Source organism: Podarcis vaucheri (genome assembly GCF_965113315.1).
Source record: "Podarcis vaucheri genome assembly, chromosome: 5".
NCBI classification, from domain to species: Eukaryota; Metazoa; Chordata; class Lepidosauria; order Squamata; family Lacertidae; genus Podarcis; species Podarcis vaucheri.
In genome coordinates, this window is record NC_138763.1 from 58868497 (window position 1) to 58884489 (window position 15993).

The 15993-nt window shown below is 41.7% G+C and overlaps 2 protein-coding genes across 7 annotated transcripts in view; one reads left to right on the top strand and one right to left on the bottom strand.

Annotated features, from left to right (window-relative positions):
* Positions 1 to 248: 248 nt before the first annotated feature.
* TEX36 (testis expressed 36) lies at positions 249 to 13695 on the bottom strand. Its single transcript, XM_082222951.1, has 4 exons — positions 13542 to 13695; positions 10943 to 11074; positions 2438 to 2515; positions 249 to 742 (listed from the first exon to the last, which is right to left on the bottom strand). The coding sequence occupies exons 1-4, from the start codon at positions 13590 to 13592 to the stop codon at positions 407 to 409; spliced, it is 597 nt and encodes a 198-aa protein (XP_082079077.1). The 5' UTR covers positions 13593 to 13695; the 3' UTR covers positions 249 to 406.
* Positions 13696 to 14966: 1271 nt separating this feature from the next.
* Positions 14967 to 15993, top strand: part of EDRF1 (erythroid differentiation regulatory factor 1) — a 43000-nt gene continuing 41973 nt past the window's right edge. For 2 of the 6 annotated variants that reach the window (XM_082222830.1, XM_082222831.1), the window contains exon 1: positions 14979 to 15245. In XM_082222830.1, the coding sequence (XP_082078956.1) occupies positions 15132 to 15245 (114 nt within the window). In that variant the 5' untranslated portion in view covers positions 14979 to 15131. Of the gene's footprint in view, positions 15246 to 15993 lie in introns of all 6 variants that reach the window. The other 4 variants (XR_014219897.1, XM_082222832.1, XM_082222834.1 and 1 more) reach the window with 4 other exon arrangements.

Sequence of the window (15993 nt, forward strand, 5' to 3'; positions counted from 1 at the left end):
TCCTGGCAGGGACATGACAGAGGCATGGGCAACATCCCATGTATCCACACAGGTTGTTAAACTGATTGCCAGATGGAGGTAGAGATAGCTCAAGCCTCCAGAGACACAGTGAAAAATCTTGATGGTTTAGAGCGAAAACTAAAGTTATTTTATATTGAAGGCAAACATAAAATGTGTTTCCCTTTTCCAAATACACTGATCCTTTTTTAAAAAACAACAACACCCAGCTGTATAAATGCAACCACTCATCCAATTCCTGTTGCTTTAATGCCACTTAGCTTCTTAAAATAATTTCAGATCCGGGGGGGGGGGGAGTAGAATGATAAAGGTGGTGTTTGCTAATCTTTAAAAGCCTATTGTAAATCCACACTGGAATGTGGTTTAGTAGCGGCTTCACATGGAAAATTTATTCTGTTGAATGTTCAGCAGGTAAAAGTTGCTGAGGCTCAGAGAGAGAGCTTCTCTCAGGCCTGACAGGAGCTGAAATATTAGGACTGGCATGGCCTTTTGAAAACCACAGATAATCGTTTGCAGCTGAAGAATTTAAAGCAAAGGACCTATCTGCATGGCTTTTGGGAAATCGCCCCAGAATGGACCGCTTGGTATTTGGATACTCGACAAATGAAGTCTGATAAATGGTATGCTTGTCAGTACTGCTTGGAATGGGTTCATGGGCCAAAAAAAGGTAGCTTTCTGAATGGTGTTGGCATGTCTCGCGTTGAAATTTCCTTAGTCCTAGTCCCTAAAAGAGATGAAAGAAAACACATATACTTCAGGTTTTTCTCACTGTTTAAGGTAGCTAACAATATACCCTAATTACAGAACCATCACAGAATGTTTTATTAGCATATCTGGGAGCGGATCTTGATAACTGCAGATAAACAATTAATTTCTAAAGATATCATTCTCATCTGATATACAGGAGAAGCGAATACACGTCAACAAACTTAAGCACAGTTGTGTACATCACCGAATCACACATCAGGGAACCATAGTGTTCCATAGTGAAACAAGATGTAGAGTTGCCTCACTCAGTGTGGAGTAGACACAAGTATACACTGTGGGTGGAATTAAACTAACTTTTATGCAGAGTAAACCTACTGAAATGAATAGACCAAACTTAGTCATACTCATTAATTTTGATGAGTTTACTCTAAGTAGGCCTAGCATTGAACTCCACCCTACATTTTAATGCTGACCTGCTTCTACAGCAATGTGTGAGGCAGCCCTTACTGACACCATTGAGTCTGACATTTTGATCAAGGTTAGGCTGGACAGCAAGCATTTATTTCCATTCTTCTGATTAAGGACAATTTTTGTGCACTTATAAGAGCTATGTTAAGGGCAAGCAATCTGTCTTAAATCTTGCAATGAGACAAGATATAACTTGAGCAGAGAAAGAAACATAAATAAACAAGCAAACCCGTTAAAATTTATCACACTTTAGCATTGCATCAGACTGCTCTCTGGAGGAAGTGATGGGACCAATAAACTGAAGCTGAATCCCCAAAAGACAGGTGTCTTGTGGGTAGGTTGTCCTTAAAGCCAGGAATTTGGTAGATGGCCTGTTATGGCCAGAGCTGCATTCCTTCTGATGGAACTTGTGCACAATATGTGGGTGTTCTTGGCCTCATCTTTGTTAGTGGAAGCTAGTGTCTGGCTGATCTACTCTCTAAGGCCATTCCTGGACAGATAGCTCAGCCACAGTGACCTGGTAATTTCCAGAATACTTAATGTGCTCTACCTGGAGCTGCCTGTGAAAATGATTTGTGAACTGTAGCTGGTACAGAATCCTGTGACAATAGTATTGACTCACTTGTTTAGTTGTACTCTTATAAAACCCATTCTGAAGAACCTATATTGGCTGCCTGTCTTATACTGAGCCAAAGTTCTGAAGCCACATAATAAAGCTCTAAATTACTTAGGACCTAGGTTCATCTCCCTGTAAAATGCACCTGGCCATTAAGATTTGCTGGGGGTGGCTACTTGTCAAACCATCTTTGAGTGAAGGTCATACCTCTACAACTAATGAAAAGGCCTTCCCAGTGGTACCTACCAAACTATGGAATGTCCTATATCTGGAAAGCTAGATGGTGCTACTACTGGTTGTAGGTACCAGCTAAAAACTTTTTAGCCCAGCTTCTAATTAAGTAGGATCTTGATGCATTAGACAAATTATTTTTTTAGTAAACACCAGCAGAGGTTATTCTGATTGATTTTATGTTGCTTTAATGGTTTTGTTTACATTGCTATGTCTTATCTATGTATTTTTATCTGTTTGTCATCAGTTCTGCCTTTCACTCTTTTTTACATCAATTCTACTATCATTTGGAAGTGGGATACTACAAAAGGGAGAATGAATCAGGTCGCTTGGAAAAGAGACAGCAACTCTTAAAAGAAAGAACCCCTTGCCCCAAGCAAAAGATACAATACTTACAGAATCCAAGTACTCTCCGACATTCAATAAGCAATGTCTATTATCATGGATTGAAAATGGAAATGTGTTTACTGGTTTCTAAAAATAGAAACAAGAAAAATATAATAATTATTACGCCTGTGCAGTATTGCTGTAGCTTTCATATTCAACAGAACCCAAGATTACATTCATGTAAACATGCCTATATGTTATGTGTTTCTTTGTAGGTAGTCTGTTAGAAAAGAATACAGATTGATTACATTATACACTAAATTTATAAGATAATTTAATCTCTCCTAGTCATCTAAACACTTACATAAGTACCCAAACTTTTGAATTAGATCAGTTTTATTTATAGAGGCACAATTTTTTAGACAAATACCAAGATTTCTTTTAGTGCTGAGTCTACAGCTAATAAAAGCTGGACTTCAAAAGGAAACTCGTAATTGAATCAACTTGAGATTTATGAGCTCAGTGCCACCCACTGAGAAGATGCTATATATTATATGCTATATATTATATCAAATTACCGACTATATATTGAAAATGGCTAAGTCTCAAATATAGCAAGCACAAGTACACATGTTAAATTTTATTACAGTTAGTTTCCAAGTTCTGGCATCTCATATTAAGCGACAGCCAGGAAAGCTAGTCTCTAAAGATTTTCTGTGATCTAGTGAAGTGAAAGCCAACTGCCTCCTGCAGACTCAACAAAATGCAAATAAAGAACAAAACAGTTTTAAGAGTCTTAATTCAGAACTATAAAGTTAGAGGGAACCAAATAGCCAAGTAGTGCAGCACCCTGCTACAAAATCCTTAATTTGGAGGATGAAAAGAACAAACGAGACAATTTATCCAGCTCACAGCCCCTCCCATAATTTATCACGAGATGAAAGTTTGCACTTTTATGTTTCAAAATAACTTTTAAAATTGCTGTTTCTAGCTGTTTGCTATTTCTTGCTAGCAGGACCCCCCAAAAGTAAGTTTTGCCTTCTAAAAAAAATAATATCATTGCAATGTATCTCCAAAACCTACTTATTCCCATTCCATTTCTTTCCCACTGAGATTGACTGGACTGTGAGCTTGCTGTTGTAGTATATATGTATCTTGTAGTATGTGTATGTAGTCCTCTCTCTTGCAAAATGTACACTTCCATGACACAGACATTGGTACAGAGTTGGTGCATTGATGCATGTGTGGAATCACGGATAGTTCTGTGTGAGACTTGGTTTTTCCTAAGAGGCTTGTTGCCTATGTGCTCCCCATGTTATATGGTCCTGTTCTATAGAACTGACTGCTATGATTAGGTTAGAACTCTCTCCTTCCCTCTGTGGTCCTGGCAAAAGGGATGTAGCAAATTAAGCTAGTGCCATCAGTGTTTGGAAAGCTACAGGATTCAAACTGTAGTCTGCAGGAAATATTGTAGCATGAAAAATCAATTATTGCTCCTCTATCCATTGCAATCCATGGACTTTCAGCATAGGCATGGGAGCAAGGCAGCAAGCAAGAAAGATGACTGACAACTAGATTACTGACCAGCAGGGAAGTTCTCCAGTGCTACTGGAAAGATTAATACATAAGAGAACCAAGTGTTGAACAGCAGCCTGTCTAGATGATTGATAAGGAACAAACCCTTACAGTTGTTCCACAAACAGCTTACAGGCAGCAACTGAGGGTTTTTGTTGTAAGCAGCATTCGAAACTCCCATTGTTGTAGGCGCATTTTGTGACTGGGAATTGAATTAGCGTGAGCAATTTCTGAGCTCTGGGTGCAGTACTGCACCTAAGATTTCAGATTACAGCTGCCACTGCTGGCACTGGGGGCATTGGAGAAGAAATTCCTGCCAGCTCGACTTCCAAGATCACTTCAGCATCAGGCAAGCTGATAGGTTTTGCCTCTCACCTGGCCTTACAGAAAGGCAGCATTTTGTGAGACCTTCATAAGGATATTGGGGGGGGGGCGCAAGGGAAGCATGGCTATGTTTTTTTCTGTGTTCAGATGAGGACTAGACCATGTGAAAAATGAACATAAGATTTTTGGCTGCAGTTCATTCACTTTCAGCTTTGTATTCTTGTTATGAAAAAGCGCACCTAGACATTCCGTTGTGGCGCCCACAGCCTAGGTTTAAGGTACCATTTAGCTCCTAGTTTCTAACACTGGTAGTAAGACTGGCGTACTAACAAGGTCTTGATTCTAAGCATATCTTAACAATGAATTCCTGCACTGTTTAGCTTGAGCTTTCACCTTTATTCATTCCCATTTCTGTTCTTGAGATCCCAGAGAAGACAGTGAAGGGTCCAGAGCCAGGTGGTAAATTTAATTGGGATGCATCAGGTCCCCTGATTCTGCAGGTTTCCTGAACTAGTGTTTTCCTTCAGTGAAGTGTTGGGGTTTCCTACAGGAGGCCCTGACCCCTCTGGTATGTGCTGCATCTGATGAGGTTTCACTTGATTGTGGCATTGGAGGTACACTGATCTTGACCTATGGAAGTTGAACTGGGCATTGCATTGTCGGCTCTTCCTGGATGATTCGAGTATGGGATTTTGTTTTTACATGTGAAGGTGTGTGGACCATCACCATGCAGTGACTTGTGCCTTCTGCGCCCATCTAATGTGGCTATGGTTGGTGCACAATAGTAGCATTTCTGGGGGGGCCTATGGCAATTTCTGGGGGGCCCTGTGGCAATGGCTTCTGGTGCTGCCATGTTATCTCTTGCTTATTCAGATATTATTTTGTTTTTTACTTTACTGCTGGGAGAGCAACAAAACTGCAAAGGCAGCATGTTGGCTTTGCTGTAGGGTCAGTCTAATAACAATTCTTAAATTTTTCTAAGAAGTCAATAGCATTATATTTTGATTGTTTCAACTGCAAAAATGTTTGCTTATAATTGCAAATATTGTGCACACAAAAAAATTATTTATCTGAATATTGCCGGCTTCACCTATTTCAGCCTGCCAGATTGACAGAATTCCAGAAATAAAGAGTTTCTGTTCTCTAACATGCATTGGAAAGCAAAGATCAGATAACACATTTAACCGAGAAAGCTTTTTTTCAGGCCCCACCTGACACTTCTCAGCATATTCTCTATTTTAGACCATGAGTCTGGTTTTACAATTTTCAAAGAAGGATCTAGGTAAACCGGGGGAAAAAACAAGATCTCACGATCTGCTCTGCCAGCCTAGATATCTAACCTAATACCACTGTAATTGATGACCAGAATTAACTGATAGAAGATGTCAAAAATTTCAGAGATCCTTTTTTTTTTTTTTAGATCCACCGAGTGCAGTTATATCCATGAACATTTCTAGGCCCTCTAACACATAACTAAAGGACTTATTTAAAATGTACTATGGGAAATACCAGGATTCAAAGAGCTACTTTAGGCATCCCCAAGGACTTGAGTATACCCTGGGGAATTTTTGACTTTTGCTTTTTCTTTGAACAGATCCCCATGTTATATCACAAACGGCTTTTGAAAGTCCCCTCAGTTTTAAAAGCTGCTTGCTATGCAGGCTGTTTTATTTTGTTTTTTTGGGAAATACAAGTATAAATGCCCCTTGGGTACATGGAACTAGTTCCACCTTTGGACCCCAGTTTATGTATGTAGTAAATGAATTCACTCAATCTTAATGATTGAATAATTCAGCTATACTTGAAACCATTTGCAAGACTGCAACAAAAGTAAGAACAATGTGATACAACTAAGGAAATGCTGTAGTGCTCCCTCTAAGCAAGTTAATTAATCTCACAGCTAGAGTGGTGCCTCACAGGGAGAGATTAGACAGTCAGCTGTTGCCCACAGTTAGCTTCCAGTTTCTTTAAAACTGGAGAAAAGCCTTCTCCAGCAGTTATTCAAAAATTGTTCAAGTAAAGTCAAGTCTCTCACACTGTGTTTTTGTGACATCATATACCACCTAATGGCAATCTGCTCATTCTGACATGTCTATTTTAGTTCATCATAAAAGGAACATACATACTTCTCAGAATATTCCTAAACAGTGGAAAAAACAAACAAACAACAGAAATAAATAGATGTCACACTAATTAAAGCCAGATCAGAACATAATAGACCAATGGCTTAATAGCCTCTTTTAATCAGTGGCCAAAATGACAGATGGTTTAGAAATATAAATCCCCCTCCACCCTCAGACACAGATCTTTAGCCTTTTGCTCTATTCCGGTTTCTAAAACATGGTTGCTATTACCGCGAGCTCAGCAAACACCAGACTAAGAAAGAATCCAATTAAACTTAACATGTAGTAGGTTGGAAACAAAAAACAACAACAAAAAACAGTTTTTTATTCTCAAAGAGAACTATCCTGTGAAAGGTTGCATTACTTGGGTTTGATGTTCAGCAAGAGCATATTCCATTCAAGTTTTACTTCAGTTGAACAAGTTCCCTTCAAGTTGCTAATTTTTCCCTTTTGAAGGATACCACTGTTGATTACAAAGTGTGCAGCTGCTTGAACTGTAGGAAATAAAACCAAAACCTCTGGGATGTACCCTCATAGCTTCACTAAATCACTCTACTGGGAAGGAAACAGTGATATTTAACCCCATCCTTAAAATACGTTTGAAAAACACAGAAGGCATGCCTCCTAAATTAATATTACATATAGAAATAATGAGACTCATTTCTTATGTATTTTCTTGTGCATTCAGAAAAGAGTTAGCCAGCTTAATAAAATAGAATGGTACAGTCATGTATTCTTATGCTTAAAAACTTGGACTGCTGAAAGTTAGTTGTGAAATCCATCTATTTCCCTTCCTCTACATTACACAATCTACAACAAGAATGAACAGACAGAGGGAAATTGGTCACATAACTGAAGAACCATCTTTTCCCACATGAACCCGCTGATATTTGAGGTTCTGCTTTGGGTCCTGAGCAGAGAGATTGCTAGTCATGAGCACACCCTACTCTAGCTCCTCTTGGCTCAGCCTAGTTACAGATAGGTAGCCGTGTTGGTCTGCCATAGTCAAAAATAAAAAAATTCCTTCCAGTAGCACCTTAAAGACCAACTAAGTTAGTTCTTGGTATGAGCTTTCGTGTGCATGCACACTTCTTCAGATACACTGAAACAGAAGTTGCCAGATCCTTCTATATAGTGAGAAGGTGGGGAGGGGTATTACTCAGAAGGGTGGTGGGAATCGGAGATTGGCAGATAGCTGAGATGAGCCTGTTGACGACTCTTAACGACTGTAATAGGTCTTACAGGAAAAGGCAAGGGGTGAAAAGGTGAGAAATGGTTTAGTCATGTATAATGGGATAAGAATCCAATGTCTTTGTTCAAACCAGGTCTGTCCATGGTTTTAAGTTTGGTAATGAGTTGCAATTCAGCAGCTTCTCTTTCCAGTCTATTTCTGAAATTCCTTTGTAGTAAAACAGCTACTTTGAGATCTTGTATAGAATGTCCTGGGAGATTGAAGTGTTCTCCTACTGGTTTCTCTGTTTTGTGATTCTTGATGTCAGATTTATGTCCATTTATTCTTTGGCGTAAGGTTTGGCCTGTTTGTCCAATATAGAGAGCTGAAGGACACTGTTGGCATTTGATGGCATACACAATGTTAGACGATGAGCAATTGAATAGTCCCGAGATGGTATGCGTGATGTTGTTGGGGCCAGTAATGGTGTTGTCCGGGTGTATGTGGCAGCAAAGTTGGCATCTGGGTTTATTGCAGGCTCTGGTGCCAGTGTCCGTGTTAAGTCTGGTTGTAGTATTATTGTGGGTTAGGAGTTGTTTAAGATTGGGTGGCTGTCTGTAGGCAATGAAAGGTCTTCCCCCCAGAGCTTGAGAAATAGAACTGTCATTGTCCAGGAGAGGTTGTAGATCTCTGATGATGCGTTGTATTGTTTTAACTTGGGAGCTGTATGTGATGACTAGAGGTGTTCTGTTATTTTCTTTTTTGGGTCTGTCTTGCAGCAAGTTCTCTCTGGGTATAAGTCTGGCTCTGTTGATCTGTTGTCTAACTTCAACTTCATAACTTGGCTCAGCCTAGTTAGCTAGGGCATAGAATGGTTGTGAGGGAAGTTGTAAACATGGTAGCCATTGTAGCTGTAGTGCCCAAACAGCCTTCAGACCCATGAGGAGAGAAGCCCCTTTGCTCTTTCAGGCTTTGGTGATGGGATTGGAAAGCTCTCTGTACACTCTATCAAGGGACTCTGCCTCATACTCCTTGGCTTTCCCCTCAATCTCGCTGAATTCTGAATTTCTTCAGATTCAAACCCTTCTGCAAAATCTTGATATACCTAATGTTCTCAGAGGTGGGTATCTGTATCTATAATCCAAATTGTCTTAAATACACCAATCTCTCTCTCTCTCTGCATCTCAACATGGTAGGTAGTGATGGAAGACAGGCGTTTTTTTTCCTTTTAAGCCCCAGGTGAAAACCCAGGACTTGCTGGGGACTTTTAAGCCTCTTCGCCTGCAATACTTTCCAGGAAGAAATGCTCTATTGAATTGAATATATATTGCAATAAATGGGACTTACTTCAGAGTAGATGTGTCTAAGATTGTGTTATATGTTTATGCTGGTATTTTATTATTCTCTGCCTCAACTTCTAATCTGTAGATGTTTTATTGCATGTTATTCTATTGCTTTCATTGTTTTATTCTGTAAGGCACTGTGAGAGTTTAAGCAGAAGATCAGCTAATAAATAGTATACATGCATGCATACACACATTCAGAATGCAAGGCAATCTGCGCAGCTCATATTTAAGGAAGCCCATATTTATGTGCTTTTTCCTTCATCAAATGACATTATTTCCTGGTCCATTTGTTTGCAATTATAGGTGGTTGCTTTTTTCAAAAAAAGGAAATTAATAATATTTGAAAAATAGTTTATCTTGTCTGCCATCTGTGTCTTGCAATTTGCTGCAATTATTCAAATAATTTGTAAATGTTTTTAATTATATGCAGTTAAATAAGAAAGATACCCTTTAACTGTCTAATTCTTGATATTTGTTCAGTAATCTGAACAATTTTTATATTCATGTAAAGCATACAAAATGGATATACTGGAAAGCAATCATAGGTCAAGAGGTTCATTGGTTTTTGTGCAGTATGACTGTTATTGCGTTTTTTTTAAATTATTCCAGATCTACAAACAAAGTTGTTTTATCAATAGTGCTTTCTCTCTATTTTTCTTTTCTGTTCTGTTGGAAGGAGTGATACATCTCTCCATTTAGTTTTTATGAAATCATTAACAACAACAAAATGAGGATGACATGGGGACAACAGGTGTACAGCACCACAAAAAGGCACCTGCATCCAGCATTGAATGCACCTTATAATATACACCCTGAGAGGAGAACATGCATTGAGATAGATAGCTTATGGAGCTCTCAGGATTTAACTTTGCTAACAGCATCAGGGTTGCCTCTCTTTGGAGGTCTATATGGAGCAGTGGATTTGACTGTCTATTTGCATGTTTAATCTGTGCCTCTACCAACTTTTAACATCTATATTTGTACATGAACTCAAATATTACAAAACTCCATAAGCCTCCAGTGATTTCCTTTCAAAGGAAACAGAACCCACATAAGCACTGTGCCCTAGAACTTCCACTGCTCAGGAAAGTTGAGGTGGACATAACATCATGGTCATGAAAATCATATCAGTGATTGTCCAGTTCAGATGCTATTTTTATTCACATGAGCCTATGCCTGAGAAAATACAGACCAGTTCCCATGACAAAAAATATTGCCTGTACCATCTCTAAAATATTCATATATTTAAGCAAGATGTTTTAATTTATAATAGATGATTTTATTAATATATATTTTTTCTTTAGATCCAGACTGTCATGCCAGTATGATACATTAGAAGCTAGATTCTGATGGGCTTATATAATGTACTGAATAAGGGCTACTTAGAGCAGGAATGGAAGACCTGTGGCCCTCTAGCGCAGGCATAGGCAAACTCGGCCCTCCAGATGTTTTGGGACTACAACTCCCATCATCCCTGACCACTGGTCCTGTTGGCTAGGGATGATGGGAGTTGTAGTCCCAAAAACATCATCTGGAGGGCTAAGTTTGCCTCTGCCTGCTCTAGCTGTTGTTAAGACTCCCAACTCCCATCAGCCCCAAGCAGATGGCCAAAGGTCAGGGATGTTGAAAAATTTAGTCCAACAATATCTGGAGGGCCACAGGTTCCTCATCGTTAAGTCTTAAGGACATAAAAAACAAAATTAAGATGGCCCTATATGAAATAAAAGTCATTTTATTACATTTTACTATCAACATGTATAATACTATAGCATATAAACTGGACAGAACTACATTCGTGCAGTCAAAAGTGAAATTGTAAATAAAAACTTCTGTAATACTGTACAGTGTGCAATTAATAACATTCAACATATGCCCAGAATATTACAAGATTAATAATATGGGTAGAAAGTTACGTTTACAGTTTTTAAAACTGAAGCTAATTTAGTTTTTTACCTAATAAATAATCAGTCTAGCAAGTAGTCACAAACATTCATACATCAAATTGACACTCATGAATGCAAGAATGTTTACTGACCTTCTCCCGAACTTTGTACATCTGTGGCAATCTATTGTTGATTTGATTAGTAGCTTCTAAATTTAGTATCTGTTTTTGCATAGAGGCTGTAAGCGATTCAGGAAATATTTGCAGTTTTCCAGACTGTGCAAACTGTGAAACATAAAAAAGAAACAAAAATATAAAGAAAACATAACAAAATATAAAAAGTAGAAGCAAGTTTGTATTATTTGTATTGCAGCAACACCTAGAGGCTCCATTAAGAAGCAAGAATCCCACTCTACTTTCACTTAACAAACCAAATATCAAATGCAAAATAAAATATAATTTCTGTTTTCAAAGCTTGGGTAGGTAATTTAAATATATGGATGAAAGCAGTAGAACGCACATAAATTTTATAATAAATGGCAAGCCTATTCAATTGGCAGGGCTGCAATTCTGGTCCACTCTAGTGGAAGAGTGACCTTAAGTAGGAACAGGGTTTTTCAATGTTATTGCAGTGTTCACATGTTTCAGGAGAGATCCTGACAGTGATGTCATAAACCTGCTCTGAATATTATTTAACCGCTTCAGGATGAACTGAAGAATCGATACGAGAGCTGTGAACACTTCCTTGTACTGTCACTTCAGTTAAGAACTTCAAAATATTTTCCCAAAGGGTAGCCATGTTAATAACTTGCAGCAACAAAAACAAAAAAACCCCAAAGACTCTTATGGCACCTTAAAGACTAACGAATTTATTATGGCAGAAGTTGTCATGGACTATAGCACACTTCAGATGCTGTTATGCTTCTGCCCATTATATGACTGCCAGCGGTGACAAAGGTAATGAAGTGTTTTCTCAGCAAATGGGGAAAAAAGAGCAGCATACTAACTGGGCAGTAAAATTTTGGAGATGGCAAATATTTAGACAAGTAAACCTGGGTGTTAGCGGGGGAAGAGAAATAATGGAAATGCACCCAAAAGGGGGCGGGGGGGGGAGAGAATTGCTTTGTGTGTGGTGTTATTATTAGGGGAAAGGGTGCACCTTTGATAAAATTATTGTAGAAAATACAGCTGTAGAAACCAGTCTAAGAAATTCTTGACTTTCATGATGACAACAAATCCAAAGCAACCGCCAACACTTGATTTCTTACAGGATTTGTCCACACTTCCATTTATCCTGTATTGTTATTACCTGTCCCTTATTTAAAGGAATGGTTCCTTATATTGGTGAAGCTAAGGCTGGACTTTGGGGCCCCAAAGTCTAGGGCCCCACAGTCCAGGAGGCTCTGAATGACAATCCAGAGAATGGCAGAATGATGAGGATAATGGCAAACAGGCCCCACATCAACCCCTGGATGAGCATGTGGGTATCAGGGCACAGCAAAGCCGATACTCATAGCTGCAGGTGGCGCCCCATCCAGTCAGAGGTAGCCAGTTATATGCATGGTTACATATTCTCATTTCATTACAGTGGTACCTCGGGTTACATACAGTGGTGCCCCGCAAGACGAATGCCTCGCAAGACGAAAAACCCGCTAGACGAAAGGGTTTTCCGTTTTTCGATGCACTTCGCAAGACGAATTTCCCTATGGGCTTGCTTTGCAAAACGAAAAAGTCTTGCGAGTCTTGCGATTTTTTTCGCTCCCCCCCCTTTCTAAGCCGCTAATAGCCTTTTAGCCACTAAGCCTTTAATAGCCGCTAAACCGCTAATAGCGCTAATCCGCTAATAGGGTTGCTTCGCAAGACGAAAAAACTGCTAGACGAAGAGACTCGTGAAACGGATTATTTTCGTCTTGCGAGGCACCACTGTATGCTTCAGGTTACATACGCTTTAGGTTCCAGACTCCGCTAACCCAAAAATAGTGCTACAGGTTAGAACTTTGCTTCAGGATGAGGACACAAATCGTGCTCCAGCAGCATGGCAGCAGTGGGAGGCCCCGTTAGCTAAAGTGGTGCTTCAGGTTAAGAACAGTTTCAGGTTTTGAACGGACCTCCAGAACGAATTAAGTACTTAACCCGAGGTACCACTGTAATTTTACTTTAACGTTATAGTATCCCTTTCTGCAACAAAAGGGTGCTTGTTTCCAAGAAAGTGTGTTCAGCATCAGAGCAAATTGAATTTATATACTGCCCTATACCCAGAAGTCTCAGGGCTGTTCAAAGAACTGTCAGCCAAGCTGGTGCTACAAAGCGAGTTCAAAATGCAAAACTGCACAAGTTCATAGTATCATTGGGGGTTTTTAAGATCAGGGTCTGCACCAGAATTTTGCTCTAACTTAACAGGAATGTAGACGTCCGTGGATTAGCGTATTTGTTTGAAAATAAATTTTGTGTGCTTAAATTTCACACCTTTAAGTAATACACATGGCCTTATAAAACCACCACACACACCCCGCCCCCCAAGACCGTTATAGGTGAAGGTCTAAGTACTTAGTTGCACTACTCCATCCTTGTTTCGAAGTGGAATTTAGCACTAAGACGAAGTAAGCAACAGGCTGCAACTTGAGACGTTGGGCTATGCCTTTCTCTCCCTTCCCTTCACACACAAACACCCGCCGCCGACCGGTGAGAGAAAGGGAGCAGCCAACGCCGGCAAAGCTGATCAGAGGCTCCTTCTCTAAGGGCTTCGCCTTACCCAGGCGCCGTCCCGCGCGGTGCTGGGGTTGGCCCGCCTCCCCTTGGGCATGGCCTCCCCACGACCCAGCGCGCCCCGAGTCCTGCTGTAGTCTGGCGGGGTTCAGCTCCGCAAGGGAGCCGGAAGGGAGAGCGGCCCCTCCAGGAGGCTGAGGCGGCTCTCGTTGCCATGGTCACTACTGTCTAGCTCACGTCTTCTGCGCCCGGGACTCCCTCCATCACCCACCGACATTACACGCGGCCGGGTGGAGAAGCGCCCTCCGTAGCTCGCCCAGCAATGAATGAAAAAGGCGGAGAAAACCCTCATTATTTCAAGAAAGGCCAGCGCCTCTTCTCTCTATTAGTTTCCCGGCTTTTAAGAGGCAGCACTGACTTCGACTAGGCACACGGGAAGTTGAAACACGCGGCAGCAGATTTATAATTTATTGCCACACCGACGCGGGTGGATTTAGCGGAGGGGTGGGTGAGAGCCCGGGGGAAGGCTCTCCTTCATTCATCTTAATAGGGGAGCGGGCGAACCTCGCATTCAATGCATTAGCCACATCTTTAAGCATCTCTTTACACAGCTGAATGCAAAGCACCACGAGGGCTAACCGCACGCATATGAATTGCAGTTTGTTGACAGATGGACTGGGGAGTAGACCCAACTGCTGTGAAAGTTTTCACGCATGCAATCCTGCTTTGCATGCAAAATATCCATGTTTAGAGCTCATTGAAACCACAGAGAAGTGCAGCTAGCTCAGCCCTTTACTCGGAAGCATAATGATTGGACCCTCACTCCATTTGTAAGGGAAGGACCTGTGCTTTGCAGCGCTCGGAGACTGTAAACCCTGGAGAGGGTGTGCAGACAGTACAAAGCTGGGAAGACCAATGACCTACCCTTCTGATACTCCTAACTAGCCACTGTTTGGAGTGACCTGGGATATTACATGTTTGGGGGTGAGTGGTTGAGAATCCACCATGCACTCTGTCTCAACACAAGGGGGCACTTCTTCCATTCGCCCCATTTCACAGAAGAACCCCCTAACGAGAAATGATATAGAGAGCGGGCATTAATTATTTCCACTTAAAATTTGAACACACACAAGCTCTGTGGGCAGAAGGCACAGGTGGAATCAACCTCACTGCTTTTCAGCCCATAAGTGGCTTTTACAGTTTCCACTCCAAATCTTCATTTCTCAGGATTCATAGGAGTGTCTTGGTTTGAGTTCTTGAAAAAATCACAAAGAAGTAACCACTGTCAATTGGCGAGGCTCCAATTTTGAGCCCACTACAATTGAGCTTTTGGCTCCGCCTCCACGTCTTAACCAATCCTCTCTCTCCGAACCAGACTGAGAGTTGAACCGCTCCGTAAGAGATCTCGCGAGAGTTCTCCTGTCTTTCACGCGAGCCTGCGCTCTGTTGTTTAGTGAGTAGCCTAGCGAGGAAACGAAGTTAGCGCAGCGACGGAAGGGAGGGGGCGGAGCCTAGGTGTGCGTGGTAGCGTCGAGCTCTTTCCGGTTTTCTTCCTAGGTCGCCGGAATCTCCTCTCAGGGAAGCCAGTGAACTTCCGGTTGTCACCGCGGTCGCCGCTGCCGGAGGAGCGAAGCGAATGGGGGACCCCCGGGGAGCAGGGGCCGAGTCGGGCCTAGCGGGGAAAAGCGACCCGGGGGCACCCGCGCCTGGCCCGGCGTCGCTGAAGGGGGAGCGAGAAGAGCCGAATCAGGTACCCTCACTCCGCGTAGGCGGCTGTTGACCTTTACGCGCGCGCGCTCCCACACAGCGCACCCTCCCTGGCCTCTGGGCTTTCGGTGTCTCCCCGCCATAGTCACTTACCCACGTTGCCAAATTAACGTGGAACCCGCGTGTCGGGCCCTCCCCCCCCACGTCGCCGTCTTAAAGGAAAGGAGAGGGGGCAATTCGTGAATGAGCGCCCGTTTCTCCTCACACGCTTCAAGTTCAAGGTTGGGACCCTCCTGGGAGAGAGAGAGAGAGTTGAAGTCAGAGTTCACTTTCAGCTGTGCGTCCAAATAAGCGAAGTGACGAATTTCTAATGTCGTCTCTCCCTGCCACCCCTGTCGTGCCCCCCCCTTTCCGTGTCATGGTTCTCCTTGTACCGTTTTTGTGTTCACTTCTGGCAACTGCTAAGTGGGTAAGAGTAGGAAGGGGGATGCTGTGAAAGGACCGATACCGAAAGGTCGAAAGAATACACAGCGATTGTGTAACAAAACTATTTCTTTTAAAGACGGAGCTATTTTTGTTCTGTAGCCCTGTGAGTGTACTAAATGGCATTCCTGAAATGGCTTTAGGTGCGTCTTGGTGGTTGTCCCTGCTTTGCTCATTGTAATCTTGCATTGTGGTTAGTAGACACACGGCACAGTGGCCATAGCATTATGTCATAGCTGTCAACCTTCCCTTTTTTTGCGGGAAATTCCCTTATTCCAGTGCCGTTTCCCGCTGGTTCCCGTTGCTAT